The sequence below is a fragment of the Vanessa tameamea genome, chromosome 18 (assembly GCF_037043105.1).
Source record: "Vanessa tameamea isolate UH-Manoa-2023 chromosome 18, ilVanTame1 primary haplotype, whole genome shotgun sequence".
Taxonomy (NCBI): Eukaryota; Metazoa; Arthropoda; class Insecta; order Lepidoptera; family Nymphalidae; genus Vanessa; species Vanessa tameamea.
Window position 1 is genome coordinate 11,166,406 of NC_087326.1, and position 14,361 is coordinate 11,180,766.

The 14,361-nt window shown below is 40.8% G+C and overlaps 1 protein-coding gene across 1 annotated transcript in view; it reads right to left on the bottom strand.

Annotated features, from left to right (window-relative positions):
* Positions 1 to 14,361, bottom strand: part of LOC113398973 (epidermal growth factor receptor substrate 15-like 1) — a 30,915-nt gene that overhangs the window by 7,095 nt on the left and 9,459 nt on the right. The window contains exons 4-16 of the mRNA XM_064217634.1: positions 13,520 to 13,618; positions 12,210 to 12,368; positions 11,991 to 12,101; positions 11,676 to 11,912; positions 11,275 to 11,450; positions 10,918 to 11,092; positions 4,118 to 4,249; positions 3,759 to 3,848; positions 3,433 to 3,630; positions 3,144 to 3,314; positions 2,735 to 2,878; positions 2,422 to 2,511; positions 1,381 to 1,551 (exon numbers count right to left, since the gene is read on the bottom strand). Coding sequence (XP_064073704.1) covers positions 1,381 to 1,551; positions 2,422 to 2,511; positions 2,735 to 2,878; positions 3,144 to 3,314; positions 3,433 to 3,630; positions 3,759 to 3,848; positions 4,118 to 4,249; positions 10,918 to 11,092; positions 11,275 to 11,450; positions 11,676 to 11,912; positions 11,991 to 12,101; positions 12,210 to 12,368; positions 13,520 to 13,618 — 1,953 coding nt within the window. The remainder of the gene's footprint in view (positions 1 to 1,380; positions 1,552 to 2,421; positions 2,512 to 2,734; positions 2,879 to 3,143; positions 3,315 to 3,432; positions 3,631 to 3,758; positions 3,849 to 4,117; positions 4,250 to 10,917; positions 11,093 to 11,274; positions 11,451 to 11,675; positions 11,913 to 11,990; positions 12,102 to 12,209; positions 12,369 to 13,519; positions 13,619 to 14,361) is intronic.

Below are 14,361 nucleotides of genomic sequence, written 5' to 3' on the forward strand. Positions count from 1 at the left end.
TTCATAACAATGGAAGAATGCAGAAACTTGGAATTTTAGGAGGAAAATTGTATTAGTCAAAAGCGGGTTTTGGTAATTTAACCTTCTAACAGCAGCCTTTATCGATGTGTTTAGGTATAAAGTATAACTAAAATCAGTATTCACATACAGGCAGGTGGCACTACAACTTTCTTGGTGGTAAGGCTTTGTGCAAGCCCGTCTGGGTCCCACCCAGATATTCTACCGCCAAACAGCAGTACTCAGTAATGTTGTGTTCCAGTTTGAAGGGTGAGTGAGCCAGTGTAACTACAAGCACAAGGGACGTAACATCTTAGTTCCCAAGGTTGGTGGCGCATTGGCGATGTAAGGAATGGTTAATATTTCTTACAGAGCCATTGTCTATGGGCGATGGTGCCCACTTACCACCCTGTTGCCCTTAGGCTCGTAAAAAAATAAAAAAAAAATTTCACTACCTTACAATAATACCTAAAAAGATTTTAACGCAACTATTTTTATCAATGTTTTTATTTTTATTTTAGAGGCAATAATAATCTAGACCAAATGCCAAACTAACAAATACACAAATAGCATGCAACATATAAATATAAAAAAGGTGTTAATACGTGCGAACGAAGGAATAAGATAAACAAAAATATATGATAAATGCAAATTAAACGCTCGTCCCGATAAAGCTGCGCTAGGCAAAACAAAATGGCGTCGACTAATATTCAAAAAAAAAAAAAAATTGAGATTTTTAATTTGAATTTTAGTTTAGGCAGACTTAAGGGCGTTGGCATCTTGAAGGCATCTCTTTTAAACTCGTATAAATGTAAATAATAGTTTTTATTTTAATTCGTAAGATTTTACGTTCGCGTTTCATAATGTGTTTTTCGAAAGATACCTTCAAAGCCTCGTGTGCACAATTGAGAATGGCATTATGCGCAACAGAGAAAGTAAAATAAAATAAAGAAGCACGTCGTTCTACTAATGGCTATTAAATAAACTGTATTTTAACAAAATGCCATTCTCTGTTTAAAAAAAGGACGCGCATTCTACACAGATAAAAAAAATTACATACATTTTTTATTTACTTTCTCTGCAGCGTAAAAAATAAAAAAAATACATATTTAGCTTGTATCTCGCAACCGCCGGCTACTCGCTTCATGCCGCTATACTAAGTCGGGAGAAGGGGTAAAATAACTTCGTGTAACACAAAAAATAATCTGAAAATCTAAAAACTCCTTTATAAAAAACAAAAATTAAAAGCATCAACGGAAACGGTCCCCACGGACCTCGTGACGGAAATCCAAATTTTTTAAATCGAGTCAAAAACTTCTCGCTGCCGGTATCGACAGGAGGCAGAAGATAACGTGACGTGTCAGCGAACGCCGCGGGGCTCACCTTGTGCGGCGGCATGGGGCGCGGGGGCGCGGGGCGCGGCGGCGGCGTCTTGTGGCGCTTGGCGGCGGCGGCGGCGGCGGCGGGCGCGGGGGGCGCGGCGGGCCCGGCGGGCGCGGCGCCGGCGCGCGTGGGCGCGTGCAGCACCGCGAAGGGGTCGGCGTCCCACGCCGCCTGCGCATCGCACGCGACCACTTTACTACGAGCGCGTCGGTAGAGCAGCCTCCCTCGACCGTTCGTTGTACGAGACCCCCTCGGAAACTAACTCGCGATAGCCGTAACGTTATCGATCGGTTCATTCGATCGAAATAAGCTAGGGAACATTTTGTCCCGCAATATGACGTGCAACACTCGATCTCCGTGACGCTGCAGCGTTGCACAGCACATCACGTTGTCCCGCAACATTTTACGTGATGCGAAGCGTGTCGCTTTGCTCCCGCTCCGGGAGCGAATGCACGTGTCGCATCATTGACAAACACCAAGAGTGTAGGCATATAAGCACCGTGCCCAATATGGGATACATCGGGCACGGTCACGTTTTATCACTTCCGAAATGAGTATATGCACACAGCACCGATCGCCGCAACCTCCTCGGGCTACATCTCTACAAACAGCAACTGTAACTGATGTGGCCTCCGAAATGTACCGCATTCGTCTCTAGGTTCCACGTAGTACATTCCTCGTAATCGTTTTAAACATTCTAAAAAAGTAAGGCGTCGCCCATCACATGGCAGTGAAGCATCGAAACTATTAGAATCGTACAGTCGCTCGAGTGCGGCGACGTCATTATATTACAGGTTTCCGTCGATCTATTCCGTCGAATTAAATTTTTCGAAACAAAAATTAAATCATAATGAAAAATATAAGATGCTACATTTACTTCCGAAACTATTTTTTCTAACTTCACACTTAAACTTTTCCAAAAAAAATCGTAATATTAAATCCCAAGATAGTAAAAGATATATTTAGAAAGGGAGTGGTCGGAGAACGACGAGAGTCGCAAGTCACGGGCACAGAACTACAGATAAGCAAGCGGGGGCTCACGTCATCGGGCTTCGGTCCGTCGGCGGGCGCGAAGGCGTCGCCCGCGAACGGGTCGGCGTCCGAGGCGAAGGCGTCCGCAGCGAAGGCGTCCTGAAACCGAGGCGACATTTCGTCTCACGGGGGGGCGGCTCGTGGGCGCCTGTTCCCTGCGCGCCACTCGCGCCACAACTAAGCAATACTTTGGGTTGCTCGGTTTTGGTCACTGACTCAGAGTAATTTCCGGCACGAGAGACATATATTCCTGAGTAATTATTTTAAAAGTAGCAATGTTTAACTATTCACGTAATGTAATCATACAAATGATCATGTATACCTTGGAGTGGTTGGAGTTCGCCGTGGGCGCGAAGGGGTCGTTGTGAGGGACACTCGAGAAGGCGGAGTCTTTGAAGGGGTCGGACGTGAAGCCGCTCGAGCCGTTCATCGCGCCGAATTCGTTCTTGGAGAAAGATTCGTCTTCCTGCGATTGCAAATGCGATCGTTTGGTAGATACATCAAGAAACACCTTCCGAGCAACAGTTAGAGTCGCAATTAGAGCTATTATACATATTACTCGATGTAAAGTGGGGGACAGTACAAGGTGATCCGTGCAGCAAAGAGTATGGTTGAAAAACAGGTGTAGTCGTGTACAATAGGGTATAAAAGAGGTGTACAGGATAGCATAAATTTTGTACGTTATGGTCATAGATATGGTGCGGATGAAGCGGTGTAGTGGGTGTACTGACGAGCGCGTCGTTGGGCGTGGTCCCGCGCACGAGCTGCGCCAGCTGCTGCGTGGAGTGCAGCGGCTGCAGCGCCAGCACGCCGGCCGCGCCCGGCCCACCCGCCTCCAGCGCCTCCACGGCCGACGTGAGCGACTGCTGCTGCTCCTCGAGGTGACTTATTTTGATTTTCGCCTGGGGGCAGAGATCGCATCCTCACGATTAACGAATGATTCGATTCAGTGACAAGTTCTACGTGCACTCGGCACGTAATATTCTGACGAGCTGCCGACAGACTCGCCGGCTGGCTGACCTGGCTGACGGCGAGCACGGTGCGGCTGAGCTGCGCGGTGACGGCCTCGGCCTCGGCCTCGGCGGCGGCGGCCTCCTGCTGCAGCGCGCGCTCGCGCTCGCGCAGCGACGAGGCGGCGGCCCGGCGCGCCGACACCTCCGCCTCGGTCTCCGCCGCCGCCGCCTCCTGCGCCGACACCTGCGACCGCAGCTTGTCCACCTGCCGATGCCGCTCGTGTTTAGGGTGGAATCGTATATTTTCATAAAAAATGTACTCGGCGTATCCCAAGAAGGAATATTGCTCCGCGAGAAATATTAAAACATTTCGTTCGAACGGTGAAAACTCACTTGTGTTTTTAAATCGTTTAACCTCTTCTGCGCCTCGCCTTTTTGGTTTTCTAACTGTTTTAGCGTCGCCGTCAGAGTATCTAACTCACTCTGAAAGAGAAAAACAGTTGTAGTTAAATGACAGTTACTCAACAATTTTTGCCGATATTTCAGCCGAACTATTGAAGATTATATATTGATTTCCAGAAATCATTGAATAATCTACACCGTGGGTTCGGACAAATACTTGATGGTATTTGTCAGATGGGCAATCAAGACAAACACACGCACTAAAGCATTTCCAATTATATTTCGCAGGAGGCAAGCGGCCGGGCCTGAATATTCAAAACAACAGAATGATGAGTTAGTTAATGTTCTACCTGAAGGCTGTCCGCCTCCCCGCTCTTCACGCTGACCTCCCGCTGCTTGGCGGCCAGCTCCGCCTCCAGCGCGAGTCGTTCCCGGGCGAGCGCGTCCACTTCGCGCGCGATCGCATCCATCTCCGGGGTCGGCTGTGGGCCCAGGCTTACTGGTTCCGGTTTCTGTGAGGAACAATTTCAAAGTTAGCACAATGTAGGTGTTAAATGTATGTTATAAGGCAAATCTTAATTATACAGCCCAGCAGGCATTTTATTTGGCACTGGTTGTATATAAAACGATCAAGTTATACAAAAGTACCTTAAAATCGTGTATCCATTAAAAAATTTGAAGCATAGTTATTTTTTAAATTCCGAACACAAACCTATAAGAAAAAGGTGAAAACTGTATTCGCCAGTCAAAATTATAAAACATTATTAATATTGAGTATTCTTAAATCAAACCAACGTTAACTATCACTCTGACATTGTGTCCAGCAACAACGCGTCGCAATGAATACATCCATAATTATAATATTACTTGTCTCTGCAGATATGTCACTTACCGTTGACATAGAAATTAAAGAAATAGTAAATAAAAAAGTTTTGGAACTGATAAAAATACACGGAATCATGTACGAATCTGGTACTAAATTAAATAAGCAATTTGAAGATACCAAATTAGAATACCCGGGTAAGTTAAATATATCAGGTAACGTTCAAGGATAATAACAGACTACAAATGTTTTATTGATAGAAAACAGACGAATAGATTTTTTAATTATCAAAGTTCATTCAACGATCATTAATTAATCATTCATCGTACGAACCGTCCCCATGTAATTAATCACATGCTGATACTTCTTAGTTTTAAACAATAATTGTATGGTGTATTTTAAGCAGAATAGATAATAAATACAGATTAAGAATAGATTTTAAGCCACTGGTCGTGGAACCAAGCGTGACCGAAGTTTATGCTAAACCTGCCATCGGATAAGTAATTTTCTTGGTCAAAAAACTGTCATTCACTTACAATGGACTCATGTCTATCATTATTGAATACTTTTTGACAATCTTCGCTAATGTAGATGATGCATGATTGAGCAGGTTACAGCTTGTACGCGCTACCACTATTGGGCTCGACGCGTTTTTTGTTATGACGCTGATTGCTTAGTTTGAATTTGACATGTGATACCGGTAGTATAACATATAGAATCTTATCTTGGATCTGTAATTTGTCCGATTACGAGGTACTCTTTTGTAAAAAATCCGGACTATAGGGGGTCTTAGGTGGTACTCTATAATCCGACAAATTCGATAGTCCGACACAGCCCTGCAAAACGTTTGTCGGATCACCGGGGGTGCACTGTATTACGATGTTCAAGTATGGCTGGGGTGAGGTCATCGCAGATGTAAACAGGATGACGCGCTCCATTTTCATACTATTTAATAAACAAGCGGTGTCTTACCTACTCTAAATCTATAATAACAATCAGCTGATTTAAAAAAAGTACCATTATTGAATTATATATTTAAGATGATGATATGACCTAAGTAGTTACATTGTATATCTGTTAAGGGAATGATAAAGAAAAATTATCGATAATATCACATAATTGGTCCAAATACTACGAATGCCTGTCACACTTGACACAGAGCTTGACAAAATCCCTTCAACTGCCGAATGAGATCGTGAGAGTGTATTCAGGTTCAGCAGCGAGGCTGCCATGCAACCTGTGTGTGTCGCCAGCTGAACGTGACCAGCGTACATGGTTGTATGCCCAGGTAAAATTATATCAACGATTACATTTGTACAATAATATAAAAGTGGATTCATTCTATTATAAATCACCGCCGCGACTGTCTGTCTGAACGCGATAAACACAAAAACTACCGAAAAGATTTTCATACTGTTTTCATTAAAGGACGGAGTGATTCATAAAGGTATATGATTCGTCTAGATCTTATGTAAGTTGACGTTGAGTTATAGTTACATCTACGTATTACGCTCTGAACATTTTATGTAGATTCTACGGTTACCAGTATAAATAATAATTGTATCGTATGTTGTAGATAAAATTAGTATCCACATTCTACATACAATACAATATTTTAAACACGGATATTTTTATGTTAATATTGGGTCCATTCTTCCATCGAATGTGACAACTAGACATGACAGACTATATAGACATTAAATCAAGACAATCAAACGATCAAGGAGGAAGGAATCCGACAAGAAGGTTATACTACAACTTACGACAATTATATATTTATTTACAGTCAGCAGACGAAATATTTCACATAATAGAAGAAAAAGAGACTGTCACAAGGGATACTGATTTCACAATACACTACGCGCGAATCGAAGACTCTGGGGTGTATCAGTGTAAATTAGGAAACAGTTACGGTGGCTTTGTAATGCTGGAAGTAGTAGACGAAGAGCTATTTAACATCGTTAGTATTATAGTTTAAGAGATTAACTATTAACCAGACTTTTAAGCAGGATGTTAATAGTATTTAAAAACAGACAATCTATACAAATATTATAATTGCTAAAGTAACTCTGTATCCTGTCTGTATCTGTCTGCCTGTTGCTCTTTCACGGCCAAACCACTGAATTGAATTTGATGAATTTGTTATAATGCAAGCTTTAACTCCAAGGAAGGTCATAATATATAAAATAGAGAACATAGTCACGTCATGTAGTGAAGGAAATTTGACCAACAGATATTAGACGTACTAAGATTACAAAGTCTATTATTGCTAACAGTTTGAAAACCATACATTTTATAGTATATTTGAAGCCTTGCACTTGCACTAATATTTAGTCCCAAATGTAATGTATGTTTATATATAATTCCATGTTTTAGTAATGTATCATTTTCATTGTAAAATTTTAACACTGTTCAGGTAAAGCCAGAATCGTCCCGGGGCCCGTATCCGTCACCACCGGTACGAATAAGCCGCGACCTTGTCGTTTTTAAATCTTGGTCTGTTTGGAGCGAATGCAGCCGATGTGACTCGGTGGGCAGACGACGACGATATGGCATTTGTTTTGTAGGAATTATTGACTCTGACAAGGTATTTAAAATTAACTTGCATCACACAGATGTACTAAAAATTTACATTCTTGGTCTATGAAGCTATACCAAAGTCTTGCGAGAAAAGGTATGTACTTCAGTTCGTACAGTATATACTTCGTACCAGACACACTCGAAGAAAACCGGCCCTCAAGGAAAAAATATTTTTGCATACAACTCTAAGTTATTAAAAATATCCTTACTTTAAAGTAAACATACGAATAGTTGTACACAAAAAAATTAAAGTTTTATTCAGAATTTACAAAGGTTACCGAATTTAAACTAATCATAAGATACACGTTCAAATATTTCAAAATACGTTAATTAAATAAATGTCCCACGTAACTATTTGTATACATTTATGATATAGTTTTTGCATTGTTACATTTGTCTGGGGAGGTGCTTATAAATGACACAAACAACAATTCCTTTATTACGAATTCTTATATAAATACATAACGGAACTACGAACCATTTCATCAATTTTAGGTGACAAAGGATTCATCCCAAAATCTTCCAAATATTATCGTTGATAACGAGACACGTGAAATCTTCTACGGTAATGTTCTATCAACTTATTCGCTTGACGAGCACGTAAAATGACAGTTCATAATAAAACTGTATAATTCTCACAATAAACAACACACAAATGATCGAGTTTCAATACTTAGCAAATGCATTTCAGAAGCAATTTCACGGTAATTTTTCGCACTGCTCTCGTATGCATTCGATGCACTGACGACCTACATTTTTAAGATAACCTTGGCTAGAAAATAACATCATAATATAAATAATTTATAAAACATTATCAGTGCGATAAAAAAAATACGAGTGAACTACGATTGTTAATTTATTTGAAACGGAGTTTTACTAAATTTTCTATTCATTTTAATATTACCGATAAAATACTTAATAATATTTTACTCATTAAACCGTGTTTTAAAAAGAAAAGCTCATTGACCTTGTCCTGCTACCCTAATAGTATGTGTAAATACAGTCAAGTTAATATTCAACTTATTGTAACGTAACGTAGCAAAAAAAAAATTCACATTATTTTATATTAATAGGCGGACGGACAAATATGCCATCTGATGATAAATGGCCATCACCCCCATAGACATTGGGGCTGTAAGTAATATTCAGCTTTCCTTATATTACCAATGCACCACAAACCCTGGGAACCAAGGGAAGCCGGAGCACAACGGTACCAAGTATTGCTTTTTGACGGTAGAATATGTGATGTACTAGTGGGTGGTACTTGCCCAGACTAGGGCTTGGACAAACCATCACCAAGTAAATATCAGTATTTGACTGAAACACCTAAGCCTTAAAGCTATTTTTACTTTTTTTTACCAGCATTTCCCAAAGGAATACCCTGTCGTTCTGATATATTGCCAGCGTTCATTCGAAATGTAACATCGATTCAGTCAAGACCCAACGAAATTATGATCGGATTATGTAAGGTAAACATTTTATATTATTTAGAATTACACAATTTCACCACTAAATCAATTTTCTTCTATTGAAGTCAAAATTTCATTACAAATGGAAAATAATAACTAAGTTTATTTCTTTAGTCTATCAAATCAATAATCGACTTTTGCAGTATAGTTTACGCATTATGGCAAAGCATATGACAGACCACTCTTAACATTTCCGTTTAAAAAAATTAAATGTTCAAATTCAATCAAAGATAATCAACAGTCTAAATGAACTTATTTGGCTCGAGTCTGAAAGGTGATTGGTCGGTAGAAGCTGATGACGTATTAGACGCCCAATGAGAATTTAGGTTCAAGCTGATTTAGTTAACTGAGTTTGAGAAGCGTTTCAAAAACTGAAGGATAGATTATAAAGTTGAACTTATCTTAAAAGATTAAATAGAAAAAGTATTCGTTTCCGTCTTGAAATCATCTCCTACAAAATGTACAATTATAATGATTTCTCATAACATTAGGTACCATGCAAAGACAATACAGTGGAGATTCGTTCTAAATCCAACGAGATTATAGAGCAAGTTAATAATAGCGCGGGGATGTATTCTTTATGTCAGAAGACACCCCCGCAGCCCCCGGATGCGACTCGAGATATTATGTTTGTTTCACCGGGGCAAGAAATTACCATCGTATGTCCGGGGTATGAAATATATCTATATGTAGCCTTAAGAGAGTATACTGCAGGTGTATGACCAAATTCGAAACTCATCACAGAACACGACCGTAAACGCGGCATTGACTATTATAATTGTTGCATTTTAAAGATACACGCATTAAAGTCGGTTCTCGACGAACTAATATATTATTGTGCAGGCGTGTGTGCGCAAACAGAACTCTGCTCTCTCTATTCCCTCCCATCCATAGTACGACAGGACGACAATACTTGCACACCCTGAAATAGTTTTGGTTCAAAGCAACGACGACGCCTGTTTTCCGAAGAACGTTATTGTGATTTATGATTATAAAACTTATCAGTAACAATCTGTAAGCTACGCCTTTCGACGGTCAACTTTTCGACGGACAAAGACAATAATATTTTTTCTTGACTCATCTTTCGAGCTAAGCACTAGAACTGCGATACTGACACGCATTGAAATACGCAAGTCTTCTGGGTTCAAAGTTATTCGACATGACTCCCACAGAATGCGTGTTTAATTAGAATCGAATCTTGGAATTATTCCGATTCTTTTGAGGTGTAATAGATTCAAACGGGAAAGCAATAAAAACAAGCAGACATTTGTACGTTGCAAAATTAGTTATGAGGTATTCAAATATACACAATCACTTTCAAAAAACTTAATACCACGATGATTTACAATAATTAGTAAAATATTCGATTTATAATTGTTTAAATTACGATATGTTAGGACAATTCTTCGCGATATACCAGTAATATGGCGAATCGGTACCAGAACGGGATCCTCAAAGGATTTAGATCGAAGAAGCGAAGGCCGAGCACGTTTGGATGCCAGAGATCGCATTATATTCAATCCCGTCGAATATCGCGATGCAGCTGTATACAGGTAACAATCTTATAGATGCGAAAGTAACTCTGTATGTGTGTCCGTCTGTCGCTCTTTCGCGGTTGAAGTAAGCTTTATTTTTGACGCCCGACCCCTAAAACGCGAGCGAAGCCGCGGGCTTTCATCATATCATTACAATATATTTGGTTCCACACTATAATTTTATAAGATTAAATAAATATTTCACGGACAAGTTGCTGGCAAGACGGCGTTTTAGCTGGAGCTGTGAGGGTGGTGGTGCGAAACGACGTCGAAGCTGTTTACAAGCGACGCTTCACTTTGATCTCTATCGTGACCGTCGTGGCCGTGTTGCTGCGGCTGAGCGTGAGGTACCTGCACCACCGACAGCGATACGTCGGGTATTGATAATATCAATTGTATTCGAACACCTAATAAAGGGATCTTTCAAATAATGTGCCTTGTGCGTTTAATAATTTAAATTACAATATATTCGTTTAAAACCGGCAACTAAGAGTATTTTTTAAAATAAACAAAAGATCGTAATAGAATGATCTATGATGTTTACGATACTGAAGTTTCTTCTTTATAACGAGAGCACCACTGAGAGTTTTTTGGAGCAGCTCGGCGCGTGGTCCAACGGGGCAGGAATGCGCGGGGGTGTGGCGGGGGCGCGGGGGCACGTTACCTGCGGCGCGGGCGGCGCGGGCGGCGCGGGCGCGGCGGGGGTGCGGGTGTGTGGCGCGGGCGCGGGGGGTGCACGTTACCTGCAGCGCGGGCGGCGCGGGCGGCGCGGGCGGCGCGGGCGCGTCGGGCGCGGCGAGCGCGGCGGGCAGCGCGGCGGGGGGCGCCAGCCCGCGCAGCGCGCGCTGCACGAGGCACATGGCGGCCGCGAACTGGTGGCGCGACAGCTTGCCCGTGCTCTCCGTGTCGCAGAGCGCCCTGCCGACATTATCAAAGTTCTGTATTTCACCGGTGTAACGCTACCACTGTAAGACACTGAGATACGGTTTTATTATTTGATGATGTAATCGATTAATTATTTACTAACTTATTATTTATTGGTAGTGATGTTAGTGTCTGGATTTTATTATTCACAAAACGACACGTCGTGTTTCGCTCACCATATCTGCGCCAGCGTTTTCTGCGGCAGGCCGCTGTCGAGCAGCACGTGCCGTATCTCCGCGCCGGACACGAACCCGTCCCGGTCCGTGTCGGCGGCTGTGAACTGCGAGTCGTACTTTGCGCGCTCGCTGGGGGTGATCCACTGCTGGGTCGCAGGGGGAGTGGGGGCTGGGGGCTGCCGGGGGATACGATCGTTACTCCTCGCCATAATATGTTTCCTTACTATACAATGTATAATTACTCTTTTACATAATTATAGAATTAAATATATTATATGTTATAATTTTCGCACGAGAGACAAAACATAAATAAAACTTTTTAAGGAGAAATAGTTAAGGTTGCTAGATTTATAAATAATATATACATTTATAAGCATGTAGCAAAGATTTATTATACTCACACTGGACAAATCCAGCAATCCCTCGAGCAGAGACGCATTCGATTGCGGCTGCTGTGGAGGGGGTTGTGGTCGCGGCGGGGGCACGCGTGGCTGCGGGGAGGGAGGCCGCGAGGGAGGTCTGGAAGGGGGACGCGAGGGGGGCCTTGAAGGAGGTCTGGCGGGCCGCGCGCGCAACTCTGGAGGCAGCGTCGTTGGCACGGCATGTTTCTCTAGCGCTTTGTAGACTAAGTGCATTGCCTGAAGAAAGAAAATGTCGCTTAGACCATTTGGAAAAACTTGACAGAAATAAATTTACAGAGAAAAGTGAATACTTACAACAATAAACTCGTGCCTGTCGAGCATGCCGTCTTTATCTTGATCTGCTAAATCCCAAATTTTACCCAAGATATCTAACGGAAGTTTTGACTCCATCAATACTCCTTTTACCTAAAATGAAAAAAAAAATTTGAAGCCACGCTTAAATCAATTAACCATTTTCACACACAAGTAAATTTTTTTTAACTCTTGGGTCTCTTCTTTATTAACAAAATGTACCTTGTTTCCCGGTATCAGTCCATTACTGGGCTGCAGCGAGTCGAAGAGCTGGCTATACTTGTCTCGTTCAGCTGGCTTCACGCTCCAGTCGCTGAGCGGAGCCAGCGCTGGTGCTGTGGCCGGCGTCGCTGAAGGTGGTGGCACTTTAGGTAGCTCACCCTGCAACAAATATAACATTCATTACGAATTTTCTTCAACATTATTTGATTCAACGCATACTAAAATACATTCTAATAAAATACAAATAATTTAAGCAGTAGACAAAATCCTATAAACAAAAGAAAACCTATCGCCCATACGTCAATATTTTATAATGCTTACTTTCAACCAATCAACAAAGAGATTAATAAGATTACCATTGGCTGATTGCCAAAACGAAAATCGGTTTTCATACACGATAACGAAGGCTCCCCGGCTCTCGCGTCTGAAGAGCACTAAATAAAGGACTCGTTAGGTCGCGATAGGCAGACATAATGATCCAAGTGCACTCTAGATGTAGTGAAGGACGTCTCCGCTTAACGGCCGATGTATTCTCGGCCCTGGGGTTTGGTTAAATGACTACAACATTCGCTAATATTCCTCAAAATTACCAACGTTTCTTTTCCATCAATTTGTTAGCAATTGAACATGATGTACCAATTTTAATTTGCAATTAACAGTGATATGAACCTTTTTATAGCTACGGAATGCAGCATTTTGTTATTAAGAATGTAAAATATAAACTCATATCAGTCCAAAATAAAGGCATTGTAGACTGTACCAGTCTAACATGCACTAATAATTTCAAAGTAACATTTAGAAACCAATGAGCTTTCGCACGCGTTTTCGTTCGCTTCATCACAAATAATATCCGTTGTTTATACAAATTATATTTACAGAATCCAAGCATATAAGGTCGTTTCAATTTAAGTTGTTTTTCATTACGTTTATGATATAACATATCGAGAGAGAAAAAAACGATTATTTTCAACTACAGTCAATTTTTTTAATTAAACTTGCTCCGTTGTTAGTTTGATAAACCGGTTTCATTTCTTTTAAACCTGACAAACGAGTCACATTAAACACCATTTAAAATAATTGATAAAAAAATTTGAAATGCCTAACCTTAAATAAGTAAAAACAAAACATCCACGTAAACGGTAGACTTATCTTTATAATTATTTCTCGCTAACAAAGAAAAAACATCGTTAGGATTTCTCATGATTAGCATGTGCCAAGTAAATTTCTGCTACGTGTACCACACACCAGCTGGAGGACATAATAAGAGATACCTTTGCCCAGGTGTAGCTCAATTACGACCTGTTACTTACAACTTTAGGTGGTGGAGTCTCTGAGTGGATGTTGCTCATATTGAAGTCCTTTCCTGCCTGTGCCAGCGCTACCAACTTCAGTGCAACGAACAATCCAGCCTGGGAACAAGAAGCATTCGTTATTATCTAAAACACAAGTAGAACATCTGCATATGAACATATTATAGCACCTATTTATAAGGCAAATTATATTTTTAAGTATAGGTAAGGTATATATAAGGACCCTCCTGTTAAAAATATTTTAAGGGATCAGAGTATGATACGAAATAAAAATACATATAGATCCCTCATAAAACGTATTAGGATTCTATTATAATATTATCATGCGATAATAAGTTGATCCAATAATATATGAAATACTAAAACACAATCTCTGTTTATTCTGATTATTATTTCTCTGAGTAAAGACAAAATTCATCACTTTATCGATAACTAATTTAACTGCAACACTAGAGGTCGAAGCGACGCGGCCGAAACGGCTTTTACACGATATTATCGAGAGAGTATTAAATCCTAGTTGATATTCAAATTCTATTTCCGAATCCATAAGCGTTACAGAGCGCAAGTAGAGATCCGAAGGGATTAATCAATTATTAACTTTTATCTCATCTCTCAACGTATAGCACAAAACACATTAATAAAATTAATATTGACCAAAATCAAGCAAATGACAATTCATTTCTTGGCTTTCAAAATGGAACCTTCCATGCAAAGAAAACCTGGCTACTCCTTCATCTTGACCATCGTACCTACATCAAAATGAGTCCTAGACTCTAGTGAGTCAATTATGCAGGATATGTATTAATTTATTTAATAACATAGCTAACGTTTTTAATGGAAAC